This window comes from Myotis nattereri (genome assembly GCF_964212035.1).
Source record: "Myotis nattereri genome assembly, chromosome: 4".
Classification (NCBI taxonomy): Eukaryota; Metazoa; Chordata; class Mammalia; order Chiroptera; family Vespertilionidae; genus Myotis; species Myotis nattereri.
Window position 1 is genome coordinate 43,757,280 of NC_138079.1, and position 24,656 is coordinate 43,781,935.

General features: G+C 38.4%; 2 protein-coding genes across 2 annotated transcripts in view; both read left to right on the plus strand.

Annotated features, from left to right (window-relative positions):
- MSH3 (mutS homolog 3) overlaps positions 1-24,656 on the plus strand; it is a 127,316-nt gene that overhangs the window by 40,421 nt on the left and 62,239 nt on the right. Inside the window, exons 10-13 of the mRNA XM_081088645.1 lie at positions 2,189-2,303; positions 9,492-9,576; positions 12,056-12,165; positions 20,836-20,968. Of these exons, the coding sequence (XP_080944771.1) occupies positions 2,189-2,303; positions 9,492-9,576; positions 12,056-12,165; positions 20,836-20,968 (443 nt within the window). The remainder of the gene's footprint in view (positions 1-2,188; positions 2,304-9,491; positions 9,577-12,055; positions 12,166-20,835; positions 20,969-24,656) is intronic.
- LOC308518062 (elongation factor 1-alpha 1-like) lies at positions 22,279-23,749 on the plus strand (the record flags this gene model as incomplete). Its single annotated transcript, XM_081089655.1, is given in 3 exon segments — positions 22,279-22,914; positions 22,918-23,150; positions 23,152-23,749. Coding segments are annotated over 3 exon segments (1,467 nt in total).

Sequence of the window (24,656 nt, forward strand, 5' to 3'; positions counted from 1 at the left end):
AACACACTGGCATTTCATCTTTATCCGGTTTCCTGGGAAACAGAGCTAGAAAGTTAAAAGAAGATGAAATTCTCAGAAGGGGAAAGGGCTTTAACTCTTTATTTACACCTTATTTTTATACAAAGCTATAGTTGAAATTAATAAGATATTGTATATTACTGATTTATGGAAGATATATTGTAATATTTTTATTATTTCTAAAAGTAATAAATGTCTATAAAAAAGTCAAAATATATTTGTGTTTAAAGAAAAAAGTAAAAGTCCCTTCTCAAATCCTTATGAATCTTATATATAAATCCTCATATATATACATAAACATCTCTCTCTCTCTCTCTCTCTATATATATGTGTATATATATATATATATATATATATATATATATATATACACATATATATATATAGGCCTACGCGACTGTTACAACTGGTCGACCGAATGACCGGTCAACTGGTCACTTTGATGCACACTGACCACCAGGGGGCAGATGCTCAATGCAGGAGCTGCCCCTTGGTGGTCAGTGCTCTCCCACAGCCAACCTCCTGTGGCCGTCCAACTTCCTGCAGTCCCTCCCTCTGGCTGGCCAACCTCCCACAGTCCCTACCCCCAGCCGGCCAGCCGGCCCCAATCAGCCCCTATCTGGACTGGGCGAGACTGCCCCAGTCAGCCCCGATCACCAGCCAGGCCAAGGAACCCCACCTGTGCACAAATTCGTGCACTGGGCCTCGAGTACATACATCATTGTGTATATTTGTTTAATTAACTTGAACTTATTCTTTCATCTGATTTTTATTGAATGCCGATTATGTGAGGCATAGTGCATTCAGTAAGGAATAAAATAGACAAAAGTCCCCACCATCTGGAGCTTACATTCTAGTGGGGGGAGATGTACAATAAAATAAGGTAGTGCATTTGAAGAAAGGAAGTGCTATGAAGAAAGTAAGGCAGGGAAGGGGGTGAACATTTTTGTTTTTTGTTATTTTTCAATTAAGATGCCATTTGATAGTATATTAGTTTCATGTGTATAGCACAAGTATAAGGCAGGGAAGGGGTGAACCTTTTTGTTTTTTTATTTTTCAATTAAGATGACATTCGATAGTATATTAGTTTCATGTGTATATATGTTAGACACCATATATAGTTATTACAATTTTACTGACTGTATTCCTTAAGCTGTATGTTACATCCCCGTGACTGTTTTGTATACTTCTGCCAATCTATACTTCTTCGTCCCCGAGGGTGAACTTTTACACAGGGTGGTGAAGGGAGGCTTCACTGAGGACATGGCCCTTGAACAAAGTTGTTAACAAAGATTGGAGGAGTTAAGGGAGAAAGCCATATGGACATGTGAAGGAACAGAGTTGCATATCTTAAGTGCCTGGTATGTTTAAGGAATAGCAGGGAGCCTGGGTGTTGGAACAAAGTAACTAAGGGGAGGCATGGTAAGAGGGGAGCTCAGAGTTAAAGAGGAGATGGGAGGCAAGGTGTGTAGGACCTTACAGACTTAAGGACTTGAGGTTTTTCACTCAGGGAGTTGGGGGATGTTGGAGGACTTTTAAGTAAAGTAGTCTGATGAGTTGAGGTACATTTTAAAAAGGGTTCTTTTGGCTGTGTTCTGTAAAGAACACCCTATAGGGCACAGAGAGGAACTGAGAGGCCGGGTTCCTGCTGAGAGATGAGAATGGCCATTCAGCTGGTTTTCCTCTCACTTGGCAATATGTTGTGGATAGTTGTGGTTTTTTTTTTTATATCAGTACAGGTAGCAGTGAGTCATTCCTATTAGTAGGTGTGTAATAATCTAGACTTACCACAATTTATTTAACTGTTACTCTAGTGGCATTCGGTTAGGTTGTCTCTAGTTTTTTACTATTACAAAAGATTTTCCAACTCACTTCCTTGTTTCCACATCTTGGACATGCATTTTGGAGTATTACTGAGTCAAAGGAGATGAGCATTTTACATTTTGAAAAAGTTGCTCTGTTGCTTTACAAAAAGGCTTATTCCACCATCAGACAATGCCCTTTTCCCATGCCGTGGGTATTTGTAATCATCTGCATTTTTCCAAGAGGTCATTTTAAGGAGATAATCTCTAAACTATTATTTCAATGACTATAAACTAAATTTTATTTAACTTAAATTTTTAAAATGATGGTGAATAATAATTCTAACGAAGGTGTATATTGCTTTTAGGTTCTCAGAGTCTTTCCAGTGCCGCTCTCCTGGAGAAGCCTGTGGTTTGCTCTTTGGCGGCCATAATAAGATACCTCAAAGAGTTCAACTTGGCAAAGGTGCTTTCCAAACCCATGTAAGTGATTCCGCAAAAATTAAAAAGGGGAGGGCTAAATACTATTCTCGGAGAATTTTACTTGCTATTGATAGAACACTCTGTTTGAGGGCACGGTTGAACTATGTGGTATTGTTCTTAAGAATACTAAAGATATTAACTGATATAAAAAACAGTGATAGAATCTTTAATAATTCCATCAGTTTGTATTCATAATAGCTATTTAATGTAGTAGAGTTTTGACTACAAAATGGTGCTTTATTCTAAAGCAAAGTTAATTGGCAAATAGTAATAAGTGGAATTAAGAAGTGGTATTAAAAAACATTCATAAAATTTCATTGCCTTTCTTATTCTTGGTTTCAATTCTTATTTCATAGGTCATTAAGTTGGAGACAAAGAGGATAGCTTCTAACAAACAGCTTTTTTTTAAATTTTGTTTTTAATTTTTAATCCTTACCTGAGGAAATGTTTTTCATTGCTTTTTAGGGAGAGTAGAAGGGGGAGGGGGGAGAGAGAGAGAGAGACATTCACATGAGAGAGACACATAGATTGGTTGCCTCCTGCACAAGCTGAGGATCAAACCTGCAACCCAGGTATATGCCCTTGACCAGGAATCGAACTTGGGAACCTTCATTTTGTGGGCCGACACTCTAACCATTTGGAAACACTGGCCAGGGCCATAGACAGCTTTTTAAAAAGTGATTAATTTTGTAGAGTTCAGAGATTTAAAAGCTGTCAAGTGACATTCTAGAAAAATACTAGTTTAAAAACCAGTGGAATAAAAAAAGGTAGGGGGATAATTTTCTTGCCTTCCTGTGTTCCACCTTCATTGGACCCTTGTCTTTGACTCTGTAAAGAATTACCCTTCGTCATATTGATCCTGGGTAAGGAAACTACTCTCTGCCCTGCTGAGGCGGGTGGACAGATAGGAGCTATCTTAGTAAAATGGCTGAGGATGAATTGAGGAACAAAGAGGTGGTGCTGGTTTGAGTTTGCTGGAGAGAGCGGAAGAAATTCACTCTCTTTTGTAATGTCTTTTTTTGGTGTGTGTTCTAGTATGTGTTATTTAGGAAGAACAGAATACCATTTCTCTGGAAATAGTTTTGTCCTGTTGAAAAGCAGCCTAAATGTCCATCAACAGGAGTGTGGGTTCATTGTGTTATATTCTTGCACTGTAATGCTATACAGCAATGAAAATGAACGGACTAGAGTTTCATGTAACAATACTAAAATATTTTTTATTAGCATTATATTGAGCCAAAAGTCAAATTGCTGAAGGGCACACAGTACAGATCATTATGTGAAGTTGGGAATATGTGAAACAATAGTAGAATGCATACATACATTGAGAAGGTAGAAAGACATGCATGGGAATGAGCAACAACAAATTCAGAGGAGTGGGGCTGGAGGGGAAACCATACAGGTTGGTGGGGAAATGGCACAGGGAAGTTCTGCTTGATGTTGATTTTTTAATCTGGGTACAATATTGATCTATATATGTAGTAGTGTGGCTGAAGTGTTTTATTAAAAAAAATAGCAGCCTGGCATTCTACCTCCTGGGTTCCACTTTAGGGTCCAATAATAGGAAGCATTGCAGAGATCACTCTGTATGCTTGATGGTGTTGGATCCCATAAGGAAAGGATGACAAGCTATCGACCATTTGACTTGTTCCCGTTAGGGAGCCCCTAACTGAGGTAGAACTAGTGACTAATAGCTTTCCCATTACCAGTGGAGTACTGAAAATATCAGGGGGAACACTCTGTAAAGTATATGATTGTCTAACCACTATGCTGTACACCTGAAACTAATACACCATGATATTGAATATAAACTGTAATTGAAAAAAAAAAAAACTAGATAAAAGCCAAAAAACAAAAAGATTTGTTTCTGTCCCTACATCACCTGGCAATGAAGTATTACTATTGAAATAAGAAAACTGACTTTTTCTAAAATCAGGCTCTCCTGTGTTTAGAAGTAGATGAATTTGGATCTGAAAACATTATTGTGCCCTCCTCATATGTAATTCAAAGTAAAAATAATACTAAACACTAAAACATAAAATGTTTATTTGTACTGAAATTAAAATAGCTTATTTTAAAATTACCTGACTTGATAGATTGAGTGCAGCTAAACTTATATCGGGTGGTGATGTTGGGGAGTGGTCAGGGAACTGGATCTGCTGAGGACTTAGTATGTGGCTCATCTGCCTCTTGGGTAATCCCTTCCTCTCATTTCCATAGATGCAGGCAAAAGAAAGATATAAAGAGGTCCAAAATTTAGGCCTTCACATTGTATATCACCCAGCATATGTCCAGCACTTAGTAGGCAGTCAGTAAATACAGGATTAATGAAAAAGAGAGAAGGAAGGAATTCTTTATCCTGTGAGCATGGATTTGATTAGAAATTGCAAAAAATGTCCTTGGGAGCCAAGATTAATGAATAAAGATCAAACTGGTACCATTTTTTTTTGCTTAAAAATGAACTGGGAGTGATGATGTTTTATGAGTGGCATGTGAATTGGCTCTGAATGTAATTCCCAAAGTGTAATTCCACAGTTCTTATATCTTGGGGGGAAAAATGTAGCCTCTCAAAGGGATTACTTTGGAAAAATGTGCAAGTTCTCATTCGTATTTAAAATTCAGTCCTATTGCTTTAAAAGCTCAGCAGCATCAGGTATGATTATATTTACTTTAGGAGCCATGTGATTGGGGGACTTAGTTGTGTTATTTTGCAAATGCTTTCACAAAGGTTGCTGCATATTTCATTAAAATCTTGATATACATTTATTTAAAGGTCGTTGTGCATTTACAAAGGCTGTTGGAGGAAAATAAACCATTTTAGGAATTGTTCTTAAGGATGGGTTAAGTGAGGCTTTATTAGATAGAGCAAGTTTTGCTTTATGTCCTTTCACTGTAATAAATCAGAGCTGAATGAATATATGCTGAGCCCTGTGCATCCTTCTAGTGAGCCATTGAACCTAGCAGTCATTTGGGAACTGTTACACATCTTTCTTTCTTTTTTTTTTTTTAATATATTTTATTGATTTTTTACAGAGAGGAAGGGAGAGAGATAGAGAGTTAGAAACATCGATGAGAGAGAAACATCGATCAGCTGCCTCCTGCACATCTCCTACTGGGGATATGCCCGCAACCCAGGTACATGCCCTTGACGGGAATCGAACCTGGGACCTTTCAGTCCGCAGGCCGACGCTCTATCCACTGAGCCAAACCAGTTTCGGCTACACGTCTTTCTTTTTATTTGCCTGCCTAATATGCTTATTGGAAACATTTAGGAATGCAAAGATATTCATTTTGTTTAATTGCAAATCAAGTAGAAACGAATCTAAAATAAAACAAATTTTGTAATAGAATAAAATTTATAGGAATGAAAATTTGTAATAATTTTATAAAATTAAATTTATAATAATTAAATTAACCATACAAAAATTAGGCAAATGGTAAATGTATGACCTCTGAAAACTCTACATAGGGAACTACTTTCCACTATTGATTTAATATGTAACATGATAGATTTTTTTCTTTGTTTCCATTTTTAAATAATATTTAATTAGGATCTTTGAAGGGGGTTGATCTTTCAGATAAGTCTGTACCTTTACTGCCTCTGTCTAATTCAGAAAAATTTTTTTAAGTATTTTTGTAATGATATATTGTCTTAAAATTTCTGTGGCAAGTTAGAAGCAAGTATATTTCCTTTCTTTTTAAAACTTGAGGAAACAAAAGCATCCTTTGTATTTTTGTTGTCTTAAATATTAATGAAATATGTTTCTATGTTACTTATAATATTTCTATCCAGGTTCACACAGCATGAACTCTAGCCAGGCATTATTTATGAGATTCATTTCAAAGCAGATGAAATTTAGCTTCTTCAAAAAGGATAAATAATTCAGATTTTTTTTTATTTTTTTTTTAGTATTTCAGAGCAGGATCATATACTGTTGAATTCCTAAGGATGCTGGCAGATTCAACCCTTAGTTCAAAAGTATATACAATTTCCAGTGGAAATAGCACTGACATAAGGAAAATTTTCCCCACCTCCAGAACATATGATCAACCAAACATTTGGGAGAACCAACAGCAAAATTGGTTCTTATAATTGCTTGATAATTATTGTTCCATAGGGTCATTTTAGTTTAATGTTGTCCAGTAGTTGATCTTTTATTAAAAATCAATGCAGATGTCAGTTTAAAGAAACTCTGCTTCTCCCAACGTCTACTTGGAGGTCTAGATGACTTGTTCACTAATGGCAAAAACCAAAACTAAAACCAACAAAAAACCCATATGCACATCTCATTAACACTGTTAAGTGAAAAAGAACCTGTATAGGCAGACCTTAGAGATACTGTGGTTTTGGTTCCAAACCACTGCAATAAAACAAGTATTATTTTAAATATATATCTTTATTGATTTCAGAGAGGAAGGGAGAGGGAGAGAGAGATAGAAACATCAATGATGAGAGAGAATCATTGATACGCTGCCTCCTGCACACCCCCTACGAGGGATCAAGCCCACAACCCAGGATGTGCCCTTGACCGGAATTGAACCCGCAGCTCTTCAGTCCGCAGGCCGACACTCTGTCCACTGAGCCAAACAGGCTAGGGCAGCAAGTATTATTTTAAAGTGAGCCGTAATCATTTTGCTGGTGAAGGATCTTGCCTTCAATTTGTGATACTGTATATGCAAATCTGTGAAGCACAGTAAAAAGAGCTAACTTAAACCAGTTTGGTTCACAGTTACTGGGTTCTTTTTGATATTGTAGATATTAGGAGGCCCAGTAATTATATGTAGGTGAGGGATCTAAGCCTCCTCCCCAACCCTCTCTCTACCAGGTTGCATGTTAGTCCAAACAAAATTCTGCCACACATACAGATACTTTTTAGCAAGCAGGTACAAACGCAGTCATGCAAACTCTTCTATGAGCATTTGAAATTCTAATCTGGGTCTTCTCAATGTTCTTCCTTCAAAGGTTCAGTCGAGGCATAGGAGGAGCAGGATTTCAGTTTTAGTTGGTGTTAGGTGACAAAACCCTCAGATGATTGGTGGAGCGGGATGCTTTCGGGATCCTACACCTAAGACATCATTCTTCAGGATATGGACTGTTGGGTGTACAAGTTCTTGTGAAGGTGAAGGCAACTGAACAGACAGTCCACACATCTTAAATGCCACTTATTTTATTTTACACCTCCGATGTTAATGGGAGATAAAGGCAGCTTGCCAAGAGTTTTCAGGAAAGGCTGATGGATTATGGGTTCTTGATTAGTCTTTCTCTCATGCCAGCTAAGCACCGTCTCTGTCTGATTAAGGTGTGCAAGTGTTAACTTGTGTAGATTAAACCCAACTTTTGTGAACAGGGAATGACACATCTAAACACATGGGCACTGATTAGATACCAACTCTGAGTCTAGCCTATTAGCTCTTGCAGCTTGGATTTTTGACCAGGAAGCTGTATTAACACCTGTCAGCTTCACAGCCAACCACTGCCTAATTGTTTCTTCCCGAAAATGTTTTACATTTTATTACTGACCTTGGGTGTTCACAGACATTTCTGAGCAAAGGAAAACAAACCCACACTGGCTTCCCTATAGGAAGATGGCAAATATTGGTTGAGCATCTACTTTCTGCTAGGCCCTGCAGGTGCTGCAAATTGTGTGATATCAATAAACCTTGCCTCCAAGGAGCTAAGATCTATGTTTTATATTTTTATGAATTTCAGAAAAGAAGGGTGAGGGAGAAAGAGATAGAAAATCACTGATGAGAGAGAATCATTGATCGGCTGCCTCCTGCATGCCCCCCATTGGGGATTGAGCCTGCAACCCAGGCATGTGTCCTGACTGGAAATCGAACTGTGACCTCCTGGTTAATAGGTTGATCCTCAACCTCTGAGTCACAGAGGCAGGCCAAAAATCTATTAATGAGGATAGCCCAAGAGCATAAGTTGCTGTAATTACATTATTGAATGACCAACTGCTATCTGAAGGCGAGAAAGGGCTACATATGTCTGGTATCAATCAGTGTTGGAGTTGCTTCCCTCTAAACATGATTAACAAGTTACCATTCTTTGGAAGCTAGGTCAAATCTGTCGCAGGTAAATTACCCTGCCAAAGGACAACGTTCAGTTACTAGGCAACATTCCTAATATGCAGTAAGTTATTTCTTTTTCAGGGCTCTGGAGCTTTAGTTGAGGAGTCATCTAGAAGTGGAGGCATCTTGCAATGAATGCTGGCTTTGATTTTAGGCTCTAGATTCCTGAATGAGGGCTTGTTTCCATAACTGGCTTGGGAAACTGGGTTTTGTTTAAATCTTATTACAGCTATGATGGAAACACTCATGCTCTCCCTCCAAATAGTTTAGTGACCTTGCCATGATGTTTCTTGCCTTTTAGCCATCAAATCTGTAAGTGCTATTGACAGAAACGTCTAAGGACTGACTGGCTTATAAAGGACATTGAATCCAGTATCAGTAATGCATTGATTAGTATACTTTTTAATATGAAAGACTAATAAGGACAAAATTGGAATTGTGCATACATTTATTAATCATTTCGCAACTCAGTACTCAAGTCTATTTGAAATTTATTGAACTTTTAACCTAGTTTGAAGTAGTTACAGGTACGTCGGAGAATATGAATTCTTTGAGCTTAAGGAAATATTTTCTGCTACTTTTTTCAATTTTATACTCTATTAAAACAGCCACATTAATGTGCATTGTTAATTAGAGAGTAAATGACATTTGTTGCACATATCAGAATGTTGATTAAAACCTGTTCAAGGGTTTATCAAGATGATCTCATGCTAAAGAATAAGAAGGATGTTTTTAACTATCTTGACATATTTTTAAAGCTAATTGCTTAGTTGTTTCCTGAAAATACCACACCACCACATGCTCTGCCAATGATACAAGACTATGTTTGGTTCTATTTCTGGGAATATATTAAAAAATTGTTTGTAACACTTACTTTCCTTCCTTGTTCTTGTGTTTGGTTTGAGAGCAACTGTCCTCATTTTGCCATCAACCTATTTAATGACACCAGCATCAATGGGAGACAATATACCAGTAAATATTATTTTAGCTCCTTTGGTTTGATTCTCTATCAAAGAGCTAACTTTTGTCATATTATCACTGGAATATTTCTATTGCTTACATTAGTTCTTTATGCACTTACATCATGGTTCATATTTCGTTCTTTTACAGGAAATTTAAACAGTTGTCAGGTGCAATGGAATTTATGACAATTAATGGAACAACATTAAGGAATCTTGAAATCCTACAGAATCAGGTCAGGTAAACATAAGGGCTAGTTGTTTCAAATGGTTTTGAAAAAACAAAATTTGGAATAAGGTAGCATTTTGGAATAAGGTAATATTCTTAGGAATATAGGTGAAAACAACAATATTGTCTTCAACTGACCGCTCTGCCTGTGCTGTTATCTATTTATTAGTTGATTACTGTAGCACTGCTTTTTGGAGAATTAAATACAGTATAAGAAATACTTCTGTGGGGTTACTTAGTAAGCTATAGAGATGTCCGTTTTAATGATTGAAGTAACATGCTAATTCAGATAATTTCTGTATCAAATATTTGGAAGAACATCTTTGAAAATTCATATGAAGATTTTTTGTCTGCTTAATTATATTTTTCTACATTTAACTTTTTCTTGAAATGTTTGCAGTCTTATTTTATTATGCAGCATTAAAACAAGTTACTGTGATATTCAATTAGACTGTAAGATGCGTAATAATTCCCTTTACAAATTTTCATCATTTATTTGCCATTTATTGATGAATTAGGAAGATAATGGAGCCATTGAAATGATTGCTTTCATTATTATTAAATTGGCACTTGGTAGTGTGAGATGTTATGTTATAAAATTAATGTTATCATAACAAAGTCATAGAAATAAGAAGTTTCAAGTCTTTTGAGTAAGTAGTGGAGACTGAACGATCTGAGTCAAAGGTATAAAGCTCTTCAGAAGCATTGATTACTGTTGTGAATTATAGTAAATGCCAAATCTATTCTCCTGACTCCTGGATTTATATATTACTAACTAGATTTTTTAATCTAGTTTCTCCTGCTTCCAAACTATCTGTGTATACTAGATAACACTTTCCATTCAATAACACTTTTATTTTGCCATTCATTTCATTTATCCAGAAGTGAGAATCTTTCCCACAAGTCTTTCTCATCAACTCTGTATGCGTCCCATGGTAGGAAAGCAGTGGTAGGAATAAAAGGACATTTCTTGGATGAAGAAGAGCTCAGTCAGAGTCTGCACACACAGCCCCAGTATTCCAGGTTGTCCTTATTCTGCCACATCCTCCCTGTTCCAGTCCTCTTACTGTGGAGTCAGTTCTGAAATCACATTCCAAAGGCAAAAATCATCTGTAACCAAAATACCCTTTTAAAATCCTTTCATTGTCAAGACTTGAGCCCTTGTAGAACAGAAGCTGAGAATGAACATCTGCGTGTCTTTGCACTTCAGCGTTGGCCTCTCTTACAGATGAGCAAGGACAGGGGCAATGAGGTGGGGCCGGTGTCAGGGAGAGCAGAGGTGTAACAGGACTGTGTTTGCCCACCCCTCTCTCTCCTCAGCCTGCTTCTCCAGTGAGGCCAGGTACCTGGAACCTGATTCCCTCCACTGTCCTCTTCCGGGGACCCTTTGCCGCAGGCGGGCCAGTCCGGCTCTTGTCTCAGAGGGTGGTGCTGTTGCTGCTCTGGACCGGCCTCGTCCGTGGGCCAGTGCCCAGCTCCATCCTCAGGAGCCTCCGTGACCCTGAAGCTGCTCTGTGCTCTGCTTTCACTCCTAAGGCCCAGGGAGCTGATGTGATACCTTTTATAGTTTCTTCCTGCCAGGTGGCATTGGGTCCTGGTTATGAGTCTTTTTCCCCCAAACTTGGATTTAAGTGCCCTGAGAGAGGGAACATGTCCTAATATACCTTTGCCAATCACACAACTGAGTACATTAGGGAGGTTTTCTGTAAGTACCTGCTTGATGATTTGAAAGAAAAGGAAAAAGTTAAAATAAAACCACTCAGGTGAAAACTACAATTTTATGTTCCAAACAAGATTTAACCTATTAATAGATTTTTTGTAATACAATGAAACCCTGGTTAGGATAAACCATCATCTCTAGTTAGTTGTAAATTTTTTTAATGACTCAACTTTGAAATAGAAAAGTATAGATAGATAAACTTTTACAAAGGATTTAATAAAACAGACTAAAATAAAACCCTTCCAGGGTAAATTCTGGGAGGATCAGTGCAAGTTCACATCTATCTCCAGTACCTTCTATTCCTTCTGTGCTGTTGTGAGAGCATTGGTTTTTAGAACAGTAATTTTGAGGCAGTGGGAGCTACTGAATTGCCAAAGGCAAATTGTATTTCCCAAGGCAGTAAAATGTATTATTATATTTTTAAGATGCTTAGGACAAATATATATTTCAAAAGAGATTTCTGAATAATTTATTCTTAGTTAACCAAAAACGACACAGACTATCTCTTTTCTGTGCAAAATATCAATACTTTCGGTATATTGTATATGTATATATACGTGTATGTTTTTGTTTTGTGTGTGTATGTATACACACATGTTCACTGATCAAACATTAAATGAACACTTGTTATGAGCCATACTTATGCCAGGCATATGTAACATTGAAAATTGTGATCCATGGAATAATTAGGGCACATGATCAACTAGCAGTTTTGGTACAAATACAATGATCTAGTTAATAAAACTTGTTTTCTGGTCTTTCTTAGACTGATATGAAAAGCAAAGGAAGTTTATTTTGGGTTTTGGACCATACTAAAACTTCATTTGGGAGACGGAAGTTAAAGAAGTGGGTGACTCAGCCGCTCCTTAATTTAAGGTAAAGGGAATTTTTTGATTGTGTTTAATCTGAAATTACATATAGTAGTGAAAGTAAAGGCATGTTGACCTCCTTAAAAACAAGGTTACTATGACATGTAAGACGCAACTTTAAATTGGAGAAGATTTTATTTTGTATCTGGCAACAGACTGTCTGATATTGTGAGGATTTTTTTTCCTCGCCCCCAAGAATGAGCCTGCCTGCAGATTGGAAGACATAGGGTATGCTGAGGAAAGTGGGTATGCAGTTAGTTTGGGCCATCAGTAGCATAAGGGGGTACGGAGGGAAGAAGGGGTTGAAGAGATGGGGTGCTGCCTTTTGTAGAGGGCTTTGCAGGCTAGGCTGAGGAGTTGGTTAGAGGAAGTTAATCCAGTGATTCTGAGCATGGGAGTGACAGGGTCAGAGCTGGGCTTGTGTGTAGGAGGGGACAAAGTGGTGGTGGTGGGGCAAGTTACCAAGTTCACGGAGAGCTTCTGACGACCTGAGCTAAGTTAGTGTCAGTACTCTGAAAGAGGTCAGGTATAAGACGTTTAGGACAGTAGAATGGGTAACTAGGGGCACCTTTATTGCATACCAAGCACTGTGCTAGAGACTTTGTGTGTACGTCAATTTTAAACTGCATGATGGCCTCACTGTTGGCTACATCTTAGGCTGTGCTTGGTAAATAGTCATCTTGAAAAAAGGATAGCAGACACTGTTATGAGTGTTAGTAGTAAGTTTTAAGAAATTGTCTTGATGGTGATAGTTACCAGATTACTTCAGCTTTTAGTGGGTTATTTCAATTTCCCTTCCTGACCATAAAGACCTTCAGACAGGGGAAGCTGACTAGATAAAGAAGAATTCTGAAAATGGAAGTATCTACGTGGGTTCATTATTCAAATGCAATAAGGATACCTTTTGGAGCAAGAGCAGACAGGACGGCCTTCCGCGGGCAGTGTGTGGACAGCCCCCTAAAGGGTGTTGCATTCTGGGTAATGGAAAGCTATCTGCCTAAGCATCCATGGCAGTTTTTAGTATTTTATTTGCTTGGTTAAAATATTCATCAGAAACAGACTCACTAGTAGATGTTTGCATGAGAATTAAAATTTTTATTTTTATCATTAAATTTGTTTTCTAAAACGAGGATTAACTTGAGATAAGTTCAGTAGACCATGTTGTATGCTCTTTATCGACTGGACCATGTGTCCCTTGGGATCCTGCTCTCCCAGAAAGGCTGGAGAAAATAAATACTCCATGCATCGAACACTGATGCTTTCAAGTGTGAACTTTAAACTGGCTTGGCACTTATGTAGCCGGTAACAAACACAACACCTTTCCTTTGCCTTTTTTATTTTAAGTCACAATTTTAAAATTTTCATCTTCCTAATTCTGCAAAATCCATTTTAAAAGAATTCGTTTAAATCTTAATGGCACTTACAACCTATTCCAAACAAATTCTCTGAGAAAATCTTCAGCTGATTAGTCGGTGGGTCAGTTATATATTTTTTGTTCCCCCCCTAAACTAACATAGGTGCCATGCATATCACATCAATGGTTCCGTTCATCCAGGCTAACATTCTGTCTCTGACACTGGCAGCCAAATGTTAGTTTAGGACCAGGATTTCTTCTTTAGTGAGATCATAGAACAAATAATTGGTGACAACGGAACTTAGTAATATAAAGCAGGTCTTCCAGAGTTCTCCAAGAGCCCATTACTTGCCAGTCATCCATGAATTCTCTTAAATTCCCTTAAGATCTTTACATTTTTAGCTTATTTTAACTTCCAAGGTAATCTCATATTCGTAAATCCAGGACCAAATGTTTCACGTTTCAGAGGATTTTTCACTCCCACCACCTTTTATTCTATAAAATGACCTCTTTGGTGCAGAATATATTAGTGCCCGGTACTTACTGACTGATTCAGATAATTCATTTAGATTATTGAGATTGGATTTTGCTTTAATGAAGCTCCATAAGTTTTTATAAATAGGTTATGCTTTCTTATGTGTTGTGATTTCAGAGAGGAAGGGAGAGGGAGAGAGGAGATAGAAACATCAATGGTGAGAGAAAATCATTGAGTTGCTGCCTCCAGCACACCCCCACCCTGACCACTGGGGATCGAGCCCGCAACCTAGCTATGTGCCCTGACCTTCTGGTTTATAGGTTAATGCTCAACCACTGAGCCATGCCAGCTGGGCTGATTTTACATTCTTAATATCTCTTGAAACTATGAGCTATTTTCATTCCTATATTCTCTACCCAGTTCAGATCATTAACATCACCCCTGGATTACTGAAAAGGCTTTCTAACCAGTCTTTCTGCTACTGCTGTTTTGTTCTTTCAATTGTTGGCCATTGGCTCCCATTGCTCCTATGTGGTCTGCATTACTCACATGACCAGATCCCTGCTTACTTTCCCAGCTTCTTCTATCACACTTTCACCCTCCATCTTACACTACTTCTACAGCTGGGACTTTTTAAGCATTCAGTAATTATTCATTGAATAAATCGTGTATGTGAAAGGTGAAGCTAGGTAGACCAGGTAGTGAATCTTAGGCCCTAGGAGAGGGTTTATGATTCATGTTTCTACTAGGAGTCTGTAGTCTGGTTATGTCATTGGTTTAGCCCTATTGCATGATGAATGTCTTAATGTCAGAATTTAATTTATTTATTTTATATCAGCTGTCTTTAGGGCAAGAAATTAGATCAACAAAACCAACCTCTCCTTAGCAGTTTGCATTTTAACTTTCCCCCCAAATAACCTTATGTTAGAATTATAGAGGCATCTCCATGAATAGCAATCAGGAGGTACAGACAGACTCCATCACATGCCCTTACAACAGCAATACTGTAGGTCACGCACTGAGTTTCTCAGTGACAGCCACACAAATTCTGATGTCATTACCCAGTTCATCTTCAAATGTGAAGGACTCCAGTGACACCCACATTTAGCCCTTGGGGTTTTGGTGTTAAAAAACAATCTTTGTCATCCCCAGAACCTCAAGTCCATAGTTTTTGTCATATGGAATGAAATGACTCAGGTGTCTATTCGTTTAGAATGTATCATGGTTTTAAAAAAATTAAATGTGTTAGGGCGACAATATACATTTGTATATTGCGTTGTGTACTCAACACCAAAAGTCTCCTTCCGTCACCATATATTCGATCCCCTTTATCCTCTTCATGTTCTCCGTATCCCCCTTCTCCTCTGGTAACCACCGTACTGTTATCTGTGTCTGTGAGTTTGTTTGTTTGATTTGATTGTTCATTTGTTGCTTTCCATTTTATATCCCACATCTGAGTGAAATCATATGGTTCTTGTCCTTTTCTGTCTGACTTATTTCACGGAGCATGATACTCTCAAGATCCATCCATGTTGTCACAAATGTAAATATTTCATCCTTTCTTATGGCTGAGTAGTATTCCATTATAGATCTGTACCATATCTTCATCCAGTCATCCACCAAAAGACACCTGGGTTGTTTCCATGTCTTGGCCACCATGAATAATAATGCCGTGAACATAGGGGTACATATATCTTTACAAATACATGTTTTCAGATTTTTCTAGTAGATACCCAGAAGGGGGGATTGCTGGGTCATATGGTAACTCTATTCTTAATTTTTTGAGGAACCTCCATACTGTTTTCCATAGTGGCTATACTAGTTTACATTTCCACCAGTAGTGTATGAGTGTTCTTTTTTCTTTACATTCTCTCCAACACTTGTTTTCTCTTGCCATGTTGATAATAGCTATACTAACAGGAGTGAGGTAGTTTCTCATTAAGGTGTTGGTTTGCATTTCCCTTATAACTAGTTCATTTGAGCATTTTTTTAAATAACTGTTGGCCGTTTGTGTGTCTTCTTGGGAAAAGTGTCCTCTGCCCATTTTTTAATTGTATTGTTTATTTTGTTGTTGAATTGTTTAAGTTCTTTATAATTTGGATATTAGCCCCTTATTGCAGTATTGTTCGCAAATATCTTCTCCTAGTTGGTTGGTTGCCTTTTTGTTTTGTTGATGGTTTCTTTTGCTGTGCAGAAGCTTTTTAGTTTGATGTATTCCTAGTCATTTATTTTTCTTTTACTTTCCCTGCCTTTGGGGTCAAGTTCACAAAAACCTCTGAGACCAAGGTCCATAAGTTTAGTACCTATGTTTTCTTCTGTGTTTTTTATTGTTTTAGGTCTTATATTTAAGCCTTTAATCCATTTTGAGTTAGTGTTTGTGTTATGGTATCAAATAGCAACCTGGTTTCATTCTTTTGCATGTGGCTATTCATTTTTTCCAACACCATTTATTGAGGAAGCTCTAGGTTATATTTTGTTTTAAGATCAACTATAGAATACTATAAGGTATTCTGGAATATCTTTACCATCATCTAATTGACAGTGCTTCTTCCTGCTTTGTTTACTGTCACCAAATCTCTTTCATTGATTGCACTGAACTAATTGTTCTCTATTCTAGAGGTCTGACTATTGTTTTACAGTTATTTGGAAAGCCTTCTTACTCCTGCTAATAAATAACAGTTCTAAGGTATCAAAGTATTTTATTTATGAAACTTGATTAGAAGTTATTTTTATTTCTTTGCATTATGATCTAGGTATAAGAGATAAAGTGGAATTATAGCTGCCTCAATGATGAGAGATTTGTGGTAAACAGTGCCTCCCTGTCGATGTTAGACATCTGTAATTGGTATGGCATTCCTTCTCAACGCAGCCTACTAACCAGTCTCAACATAGTATTTCAAGTCACTACTACCAGATTTAGCACAGGAGATCCCTGAACTGGCTTTCATTGTGTAATCCTTCCTTGTTGTTCACTTTACTCAAAATACCTTTTGCATGAAATGTCTTAAGTGTTATCTACACATAGTTATTACCAAGCTTATATATTGGGTGCTGTTTTCCCCCTCCCCCTGCTGTTCTTTGTGGAATCTACCAAACAAATTTTGTAAGCCAATAAAGTTCACCATAAAAATGGTGATAACAGTTAACATGTTTTGAGTAGTTATTATGTACCAGGCACTGTGCTAAGTGCTTAATATGTATTGTTTCATTGAATTCTTGTAACACCTCTATATGAGGACATTATTATTCTCATTTATAGATAGAGAAACTAGAGCAGGGCTAAATAACTGGTAAATGGTAGAGCCTAGATTTGAACTTAGGTCACCTGCCTTCTCAACCCCATTTATTAACCCCCAAGCTATTACCTCCCTATAACAAATGAAGGCTGGGTTAAAGCAAGAATGATTCATAGTGAGCATGCTTTTGCCTGCGGTATCACTAGGCTAAAATAAAAGCTACTACCTTTGTATTTTCTCAGATTGCAAACCAACTTAACACGACCTTTACAGTCTCTTTCTAAGAAATTTACAGTTTTGTCTTTATTTTTTGCTTGTTTTTTTAAAAAAAATTTTATTGCTGAAAGTATTACATATGTTGCCTTTTTTTCACCATTAACCCCCTCCAGCCTGGCCCCCACCCCCTACCCCAGGCTTTCACCACAATTGTCCGTGTCCATGGGTTATGTATATGTACATGCAAGGTCTTTGGTTGATTACCTCTCACCTTCCCTCACCTTCCCTCTGAGATTCCACAGTCTGATCCATGCTTCCAAGTCTCTGGATCCACTCTGTTCATCAGTTTATTTTGTTAATTAGATTGTACATATGAGTGAGATCATGTGATACTTGTCTTTCTCTGACTGGCTTATTTCACTTAGCATGATATTCTCCAGGTTACTCTACGCTATCTCAAAGGGTAAGAGATTCTTCGTTTTTACTGCTGCATAGTATTTCATAGTATAAATGTACCATAGCTTTTTTATCCACTCATCTACTGATGGGCACTGGGGTGTTTTCAGATCTTAGCTATTTAAATTGTGCTGCTATGAACATCGGGCACAATTCTTCCTGATTGGTGTTTCAGGTTTCTTGGGAAATATTCCTAGAAGTGGGATCAATGGGTCAAATGGCAGTTCCATATTTAGTTTTTTGAGGAAACTTCATACTGTCTTCCATAGTGGCTGCACCAGTCTGCATCCCCACCAGCAGTGTATTAGGGTTCCCTTTTTTCCGCATCCTCGCCAGCACTTGTCATTTATTGATTTGTTGATGGTAGCCATTCTGACAAGTGTGAGGTAATACCTCATTGTTGTTTTAATTTGCATCTCTCTGATGATCAGTGACTTTGAACATTTTTTCATATGTCTCTTGGCTGACTGTATGTCCACTTTATAGAATTCCTATTTAGGTCCTTTGCTCAGTTTTATATCTATGTTTAAAAAATGTTCTGGTGGACTTCATAAATATGATTTGGATTTTTATTAACCTTTTTTGCTTTTATCTTTTCATATCTCAGACAACCTTTATAAATTTTGAGAGAATAGCTATCTTTGTCGGCTGTCTTATACATTCACAGATGGCATTACTTTATCTGTCCTCATACCATCTGTAGCATCATCTCAGTCTATTCCAATTGGTGTCGTCTTTCATTTATTCAGGAGTGAGTTTATTAAAATAAAACTTTATATTTGTATAGCATTTCGGGTAAATGTTAGGGTAAAACAGTGGCTTATTTTATCACAACAATCCTATGCAAAGGAATTTTAATTTTTCATTTATTTATGTTTTACCTCATCTTGCTTTACTTTATATGTAGTCTTTGAAGTTGAATTGAATTCAGCAACCATTTATTGAGCACATATTGTGATCCCAGAACTGTGGGAATAAAGATATGACCCCTGTTCTCACTGAGCTTACAGTCTAGTGGAAGAGACAGTGAGGAAGCAAATAGAGTTATGAAATAGAGGGTGGTATGGAAAAGGATTAAGTCTGGTCTGGTGCTCTAGAAAGCCCTCTCAGAGGAAGGGTGATTAGGAGCTTGTGGGTTGTAGGAAAGAGGAAAAGAAACTCTAAGGTATAGTGAGCAGTACACTTGAAAGCTCTGACATTAGAGAATTTGGAGTGACCAAGACACTGGAAGAAATTCAGAGCGAGAGGAAGAGAGTGACAGGTGTTCTGAAGTGAGACTTGAGAGGTAAGCAGGAATCACTTGTAGGTCAATTAAGGATTCTGGATTTGGACCTAAGATTATGGCAGGTGTTTGATGAGATTAAGGCAGAGATATGACATGACATATTTGGGTTCTAGGAAGACCTCTCAGGGTACAGTGTTGAGAATGGTCTGGAAAAAGGGACAGCCGTGGATGTGGGAGGGGAGGGAGGAGGCTGTTTTAGCAGTCTGAGAAGTGATCTTTTACTTGGACTAGTGTATTGGAGAGAAATGGGTGGATTTAAGAGACCACCCCAGTGAGAATGGAAGAGCCAATCTGTGTCTACCGAGCTCTGGCTTGTTCTGCTCTCTCATGCTAAACAAATGCCTGTTTTACAGCCAGAGAAAAACGGAGCAGAAATGAGACCTGAAATTAGTTTCTGTATCAGGAACAGGCATGGCCTCACAGGATAGCTATAAAGATAATAAAGATAATAGCACTCAGTTAATTGCAAAGTACTCAATTTAACAGTCGTCATCTAGGCAGGATTCTGATGTGAGGTTTGCCCTTTCACATGAATGTGTGTGATATCAACATAACTTTGATAAACAAATGTGCATTTAGAGCTAGTGTCTCCCTTTCCCTCCAAATGTCAGTTCATTCTTTCATTTGCTTGCTTGTTCGTTCGTTCTTTCATTCATTCATTCAAACATTTACTGAGGGCCTGCTAGCCACTAGATAGGTGTACTTATCTCAGGCTTTAATATCACATGTGGCCATTGTACCTAGCGTAGGCCTTTGGTGTTCATAGGAACTAGGTGGGCCACATTGCATAGATGACACATTTAGTCAGGTTTCCATTTTAAGTTGACAGGGCCTCCTCATTCCTTCCCAAGTGACACATCACTTAGAGTGTAGACATTGATGGAATCCTGCGGCCCTGGCCTCCCATGTCTCCTGATGTCGTTGCGCTGTGTTTTCTGTAGCTGCTCCCAGTCTTTGCTTGGGCTCCATATGCCTAATTCCAGTTCACTCAAACAGTTGGTCGGTTCCAGTCCTTTATGGAAGCAGTTGGTTAATGGGATGAATTGTTTTTGACTGAGATGGTCAGTCATTTCAGGCAGGAAAATCTGGTTGCCCATCGTAAACCTGTTATAGTAGCCAAGGTGATGCAAGCAGTTGTAGCACATAAATCCTCAATCTGGTGTAAATACAATAGATGTTTACTTCTTGCTAATGTAAAGTCCAGTGGGTGGTGGATGCGAGATTGGAGGGGTGTTTTTTTTTTTTTTGCCCCATTTGTGGACCCAGGCTGATGGAGTCAGCAAGATTGCCCTGGGCTCCACGTCCAGTAGGCAAATGGGGAGAGAGCAAACACCAGGAGTTTTTCATGGGCCAGGGCTAGCAGTAGCGTAATCCTTCCTACCACCGTTTATTGGCTAGAAATTGGGTACACGCCCATACCTATCTTCAGAGGAGGCTGAGAAGTGCATTCTCTGCATCTGCCCAAGAGGAAGGGAAAACCCAATGAGCCTGTCTCTGCCCCTCTTTGTGTGGTGCCTGCTTTGTGATTCAAATGATGAGGGTCAGGAAAGGACCAGTGATGTAGAGAAGCCTTCTTTGTGGCTGGGCTTTAGAGTGGGAGATGTCCACATTCTCACTGCTACCACGTCTTATGACTGCTATTACTGTTCTCACAGGGAAATAAATGCTCGACTGGATGCTGTGTCTGAAGTTCTCTATTCTGAATCCAGTGTGTTTGGTCAGATAGAAAATCATCTACACAAATTGCCTGACATAGAGAGAGGAGTCTGTAGCATTTATCACAAAAAAGTAAGTGTGGTACAATCAAATCTGTTAAAATCGGTAATGTTCCTCAGCATGAGCACATCAGATATTAAAAGAAAACATCTCAGAGCTTTAGTGTTACTGTATTTTGTAAAATGTTGCAGAGAACACGAGAGAATCCTCAAAAATTTTAACTGCACAAATTAAGATTATTCCAGTTTTTGCATTGTGAAAATAATTTGCCCACTTCTGTCAACTCCTGCATCACACAGAGGCCCTTCTATTAGAAAACAGGATATTCTCATGTTTGAGTCTCAAAGTGTGGACCATCGTCAAAATAGGAAATGTATTTCGATTAGCTACTTTTAAAAAGAGTTGACTGATTATTTTGACCTCAGAATAGCTTCTTATTTGACTTAAAGGAAAATCTGCTTGTATAATATTTGTAGTGGTTTAATATGCAAACACGTTTAGGTATTGAAGGTAAGTTAAAAACATTATTTTGATTTTCGTTATTTAAGCTTTACAGTTTAAGTCATAAAAGTGACAGGACAGTTATTCGCAGATGACATGATATTGTACATAGAAAACCCCAAAGACTCCATCAAAAAACTACTAAACTTAATAAATGAATTCTGCAATGTAGCAGGATACAAAATTAACACCCAGAAATCTATGGTTTTTTTATACACCAATAATGAATCTACAGAAAGAGAAACTAAAAAAACAATCCCATTTACCATTGCACCAAAAAAATTAAGATACCTAGGAATAAACTTAACTAAGGAGGTAAAGGACCTGTACTTGGAAAACATTGAAAAAAGAGATAGAGGAAGACATAAACAAATGGAAGAACATACCGTGTTCATGGATTGGTAGAATCAACATCATTAAAATGTCTATACTACTCAAAGCAATCTATAGATTCAATGCAATCCCCATTAAAATACCAATGGCATTATTCACAGACCTAGTACAAACTCTCCAAAAATTCATCTGGGATAAAAAAAGACCCTGAATAGCCACAGCAATCCTGAGAAAGAAGAACAAAGTTGGAGGGATCACAATACCAGATATCAAGCTTTATTACAAAGCCACTGTTCTCAAAACTGCCTGGTACTGGCACAAGAACAGACATATAGACCAATGGAACAGAACAGAGAACCCAGAAATAGACCCAAGCCATTATGCTCAATTAATATTTGACAAAGGAGGCAAGAGAATACAATGGAGTCAAGACAGTCTCTTCAGTAAACGGTGCTGGGAGAATTGGTCAGATACATGCAAAAAAAGAAAAATGAAACTAGATCACCAACTTACACCATACACAAAAACAGACTCAAGCTTTTTCGCAAATGGGTTGCCGCCAGAACACAGGTGTCGTGAAAACCAGCATTAACTCAAACCCAAAGTGGGAAAAGACTCACATCAACATCGTCGTCTTTGGACATGTAGATTCTGGCAAGTCTACTACTACTGGCCATCTGAACTACAAATGTGGTGGGATTGACAAAAGAACCATTGAAAAATTTGAGAAGGAGGCTGCTGAGCTGGGGAAGGGCTCCTTCAAGTATGCCTGGGTCTTGGATAAACTGAAAGCTCAACTGGAGCGAGGTATCACCATTGACATCTCCCTGTGGAAATTTGAGACCACCAGGTATTACGTGACCATCACTGATGCCCCAGGGCACAGAGACTTCATCAAAAACATGATTACAGGCACATCTCAGGCTGCCTGTGCTGTCCTGATTGTTGCTGCTGGTGTTGGTGAATTTGAAGCAGGCATCTCCAAGAATGGACAGACCTGTGAGCATGCCCTTCTGGCCTCCACGCTGGGTGTGAAACAGCTGATTATTGGAGTTGACAAAATGGATTCCACTGAGCCACCCTACAGCCAGAAAAGATACGAGGAAATTGTTAAAGAAGTCAGCACCTACATTAAGAAAATTGGCTATAACCCTGACACAGTAGCATTTCTGCCAATTTCTGGTTAGAATGGTGACAACATTCTGGAGCCAAGTGCTAATATGCTTTGGTTCAAGGGATGGAAAGTCACCCGTAAAGATGGCAATGCCAGTAGAACCACACTGCTTGAAGCTCTGGATTGCATCCTGCGACCAACTCGTCCAACTGACAAGCCCCTGCGTCTGCCCCTCCAGGATGTCTACAAAATTGGTGGTATTGGTACTGTCCCTGTGGGCCGAGTGGAGAGTGGTGTTCTCAAGCCGGTATGGTGGTCACCTTTCTCCAGTCAACATTACAACGGAAGTAAAGTCTGCTGAAGTGCACCATGAAGCTTTGAGTGAAGCTCTTCCTGGGGACAATGTCGGCTTCAATGTCAAGAACGTGTCTGACAAAGATGTTCGCTGTGGCAGTGTGGCTGGTGACAGCAAAAATGACCCACCAGTGGAAGCAGCTGGCTTCATGCCTCAGGTGATTATCCTGAACCACCCAGGCCAAATCAGTGCTGGATATGCACCTGTGCTGGATGGTCACACAGCTCACATTGCTTGCAGATTTGCTGAGCTGAAGGAGAAGATTGATCGTCATTCTGGGAAAAAGCTGGAAAATGGCCCTAAGTTTTTGAAATCGGGTGATGCTGCCATCGTTGATATGACTCCTGGCAAGCCCATGCATGTTGAGAGCTTCTCTGACTACCCCCCTCTGGACCGTTTCCCTGTTCGTGTCATGAGACAGACAGTTGCTGTGGGTGCCATCAAAGCAGTGGACAAGAAGGCAGCTGGAGCTGGCAAAGTCACCAAGTCTGCCCAGAAAGCGCAGAGGCTAAATGAACATTATTCCCAACTCCTGCCACCCCAGTTTTAACCAGTGGTGGAAGAACCGTCTCAGAACTGTGTGTCTCAATTGGCCATTTAAGTTTAATAGTAAAAGACTAGTGAATGATTACAATGCATCATAAAACCTTCAGAAGGAAAGGAGGATCTTTTGTGGACCATTTGGTTCTTTTGTGTGTGTGGCAGTTTTTAAGTTATTAGTTTTTAAAATCAGTACTTGACCAAAAATTTGTCACAGAATTTTGAGACCCTTTAAAATAACAAAGCTTAATGAGAAACCTGTGTGTTCTTTTGGTCAACACTGTAACTTTCTGTTATACTACTTAGGTAAATGACTTCAGAGTTGCCCACTGGATCTATTTTCAGTGTTATATCTGCTGATACTTTACAATTGGATAGTTCTGTTAACATTTTTTTCTGGGTGGGAACTTTGGGGTTTTTTTTTTTTGTTTGTTTGTTTGTTTGTTTTTGTGTGTGTGTGTGTGTCTGTTTTTTTTTTCCCCACTTAAAGGGAGGAATCACCTGTCTCTTTATGGTAAAAGCTATGGGAAAGGGGGTCTGTTGGTGTAACACTAAACAGTTCAGGACAGGTAAGCAAAGAGTAACTTTGTGTTGTAAGCTAGTTTCTAAAGGCCAAATTCTGTAAAGGCCATGTGTTAACATATAAAATTTTGTATTTACATCAATATTGAGTAAATTTGTTGGTTATGTCAAATTTTGGTTTCCCAGTTTTACTGGAATGTGAATTTACATTGGCAAATGCTGAGGTAGTTTAAGAACCTAAAGTGAGGTTTGAATAGTATTGAGCACTGTCTTGCTGCAGTTATTGTATCCAAATTCTAGGAAAAATAAATTGATGCTGGAAAAAAAACACACCTCAAAATGGTTAAAGGACTTAAATGTAAGGCGGGAAATCATAAAAGTCCTACAAGACTCCA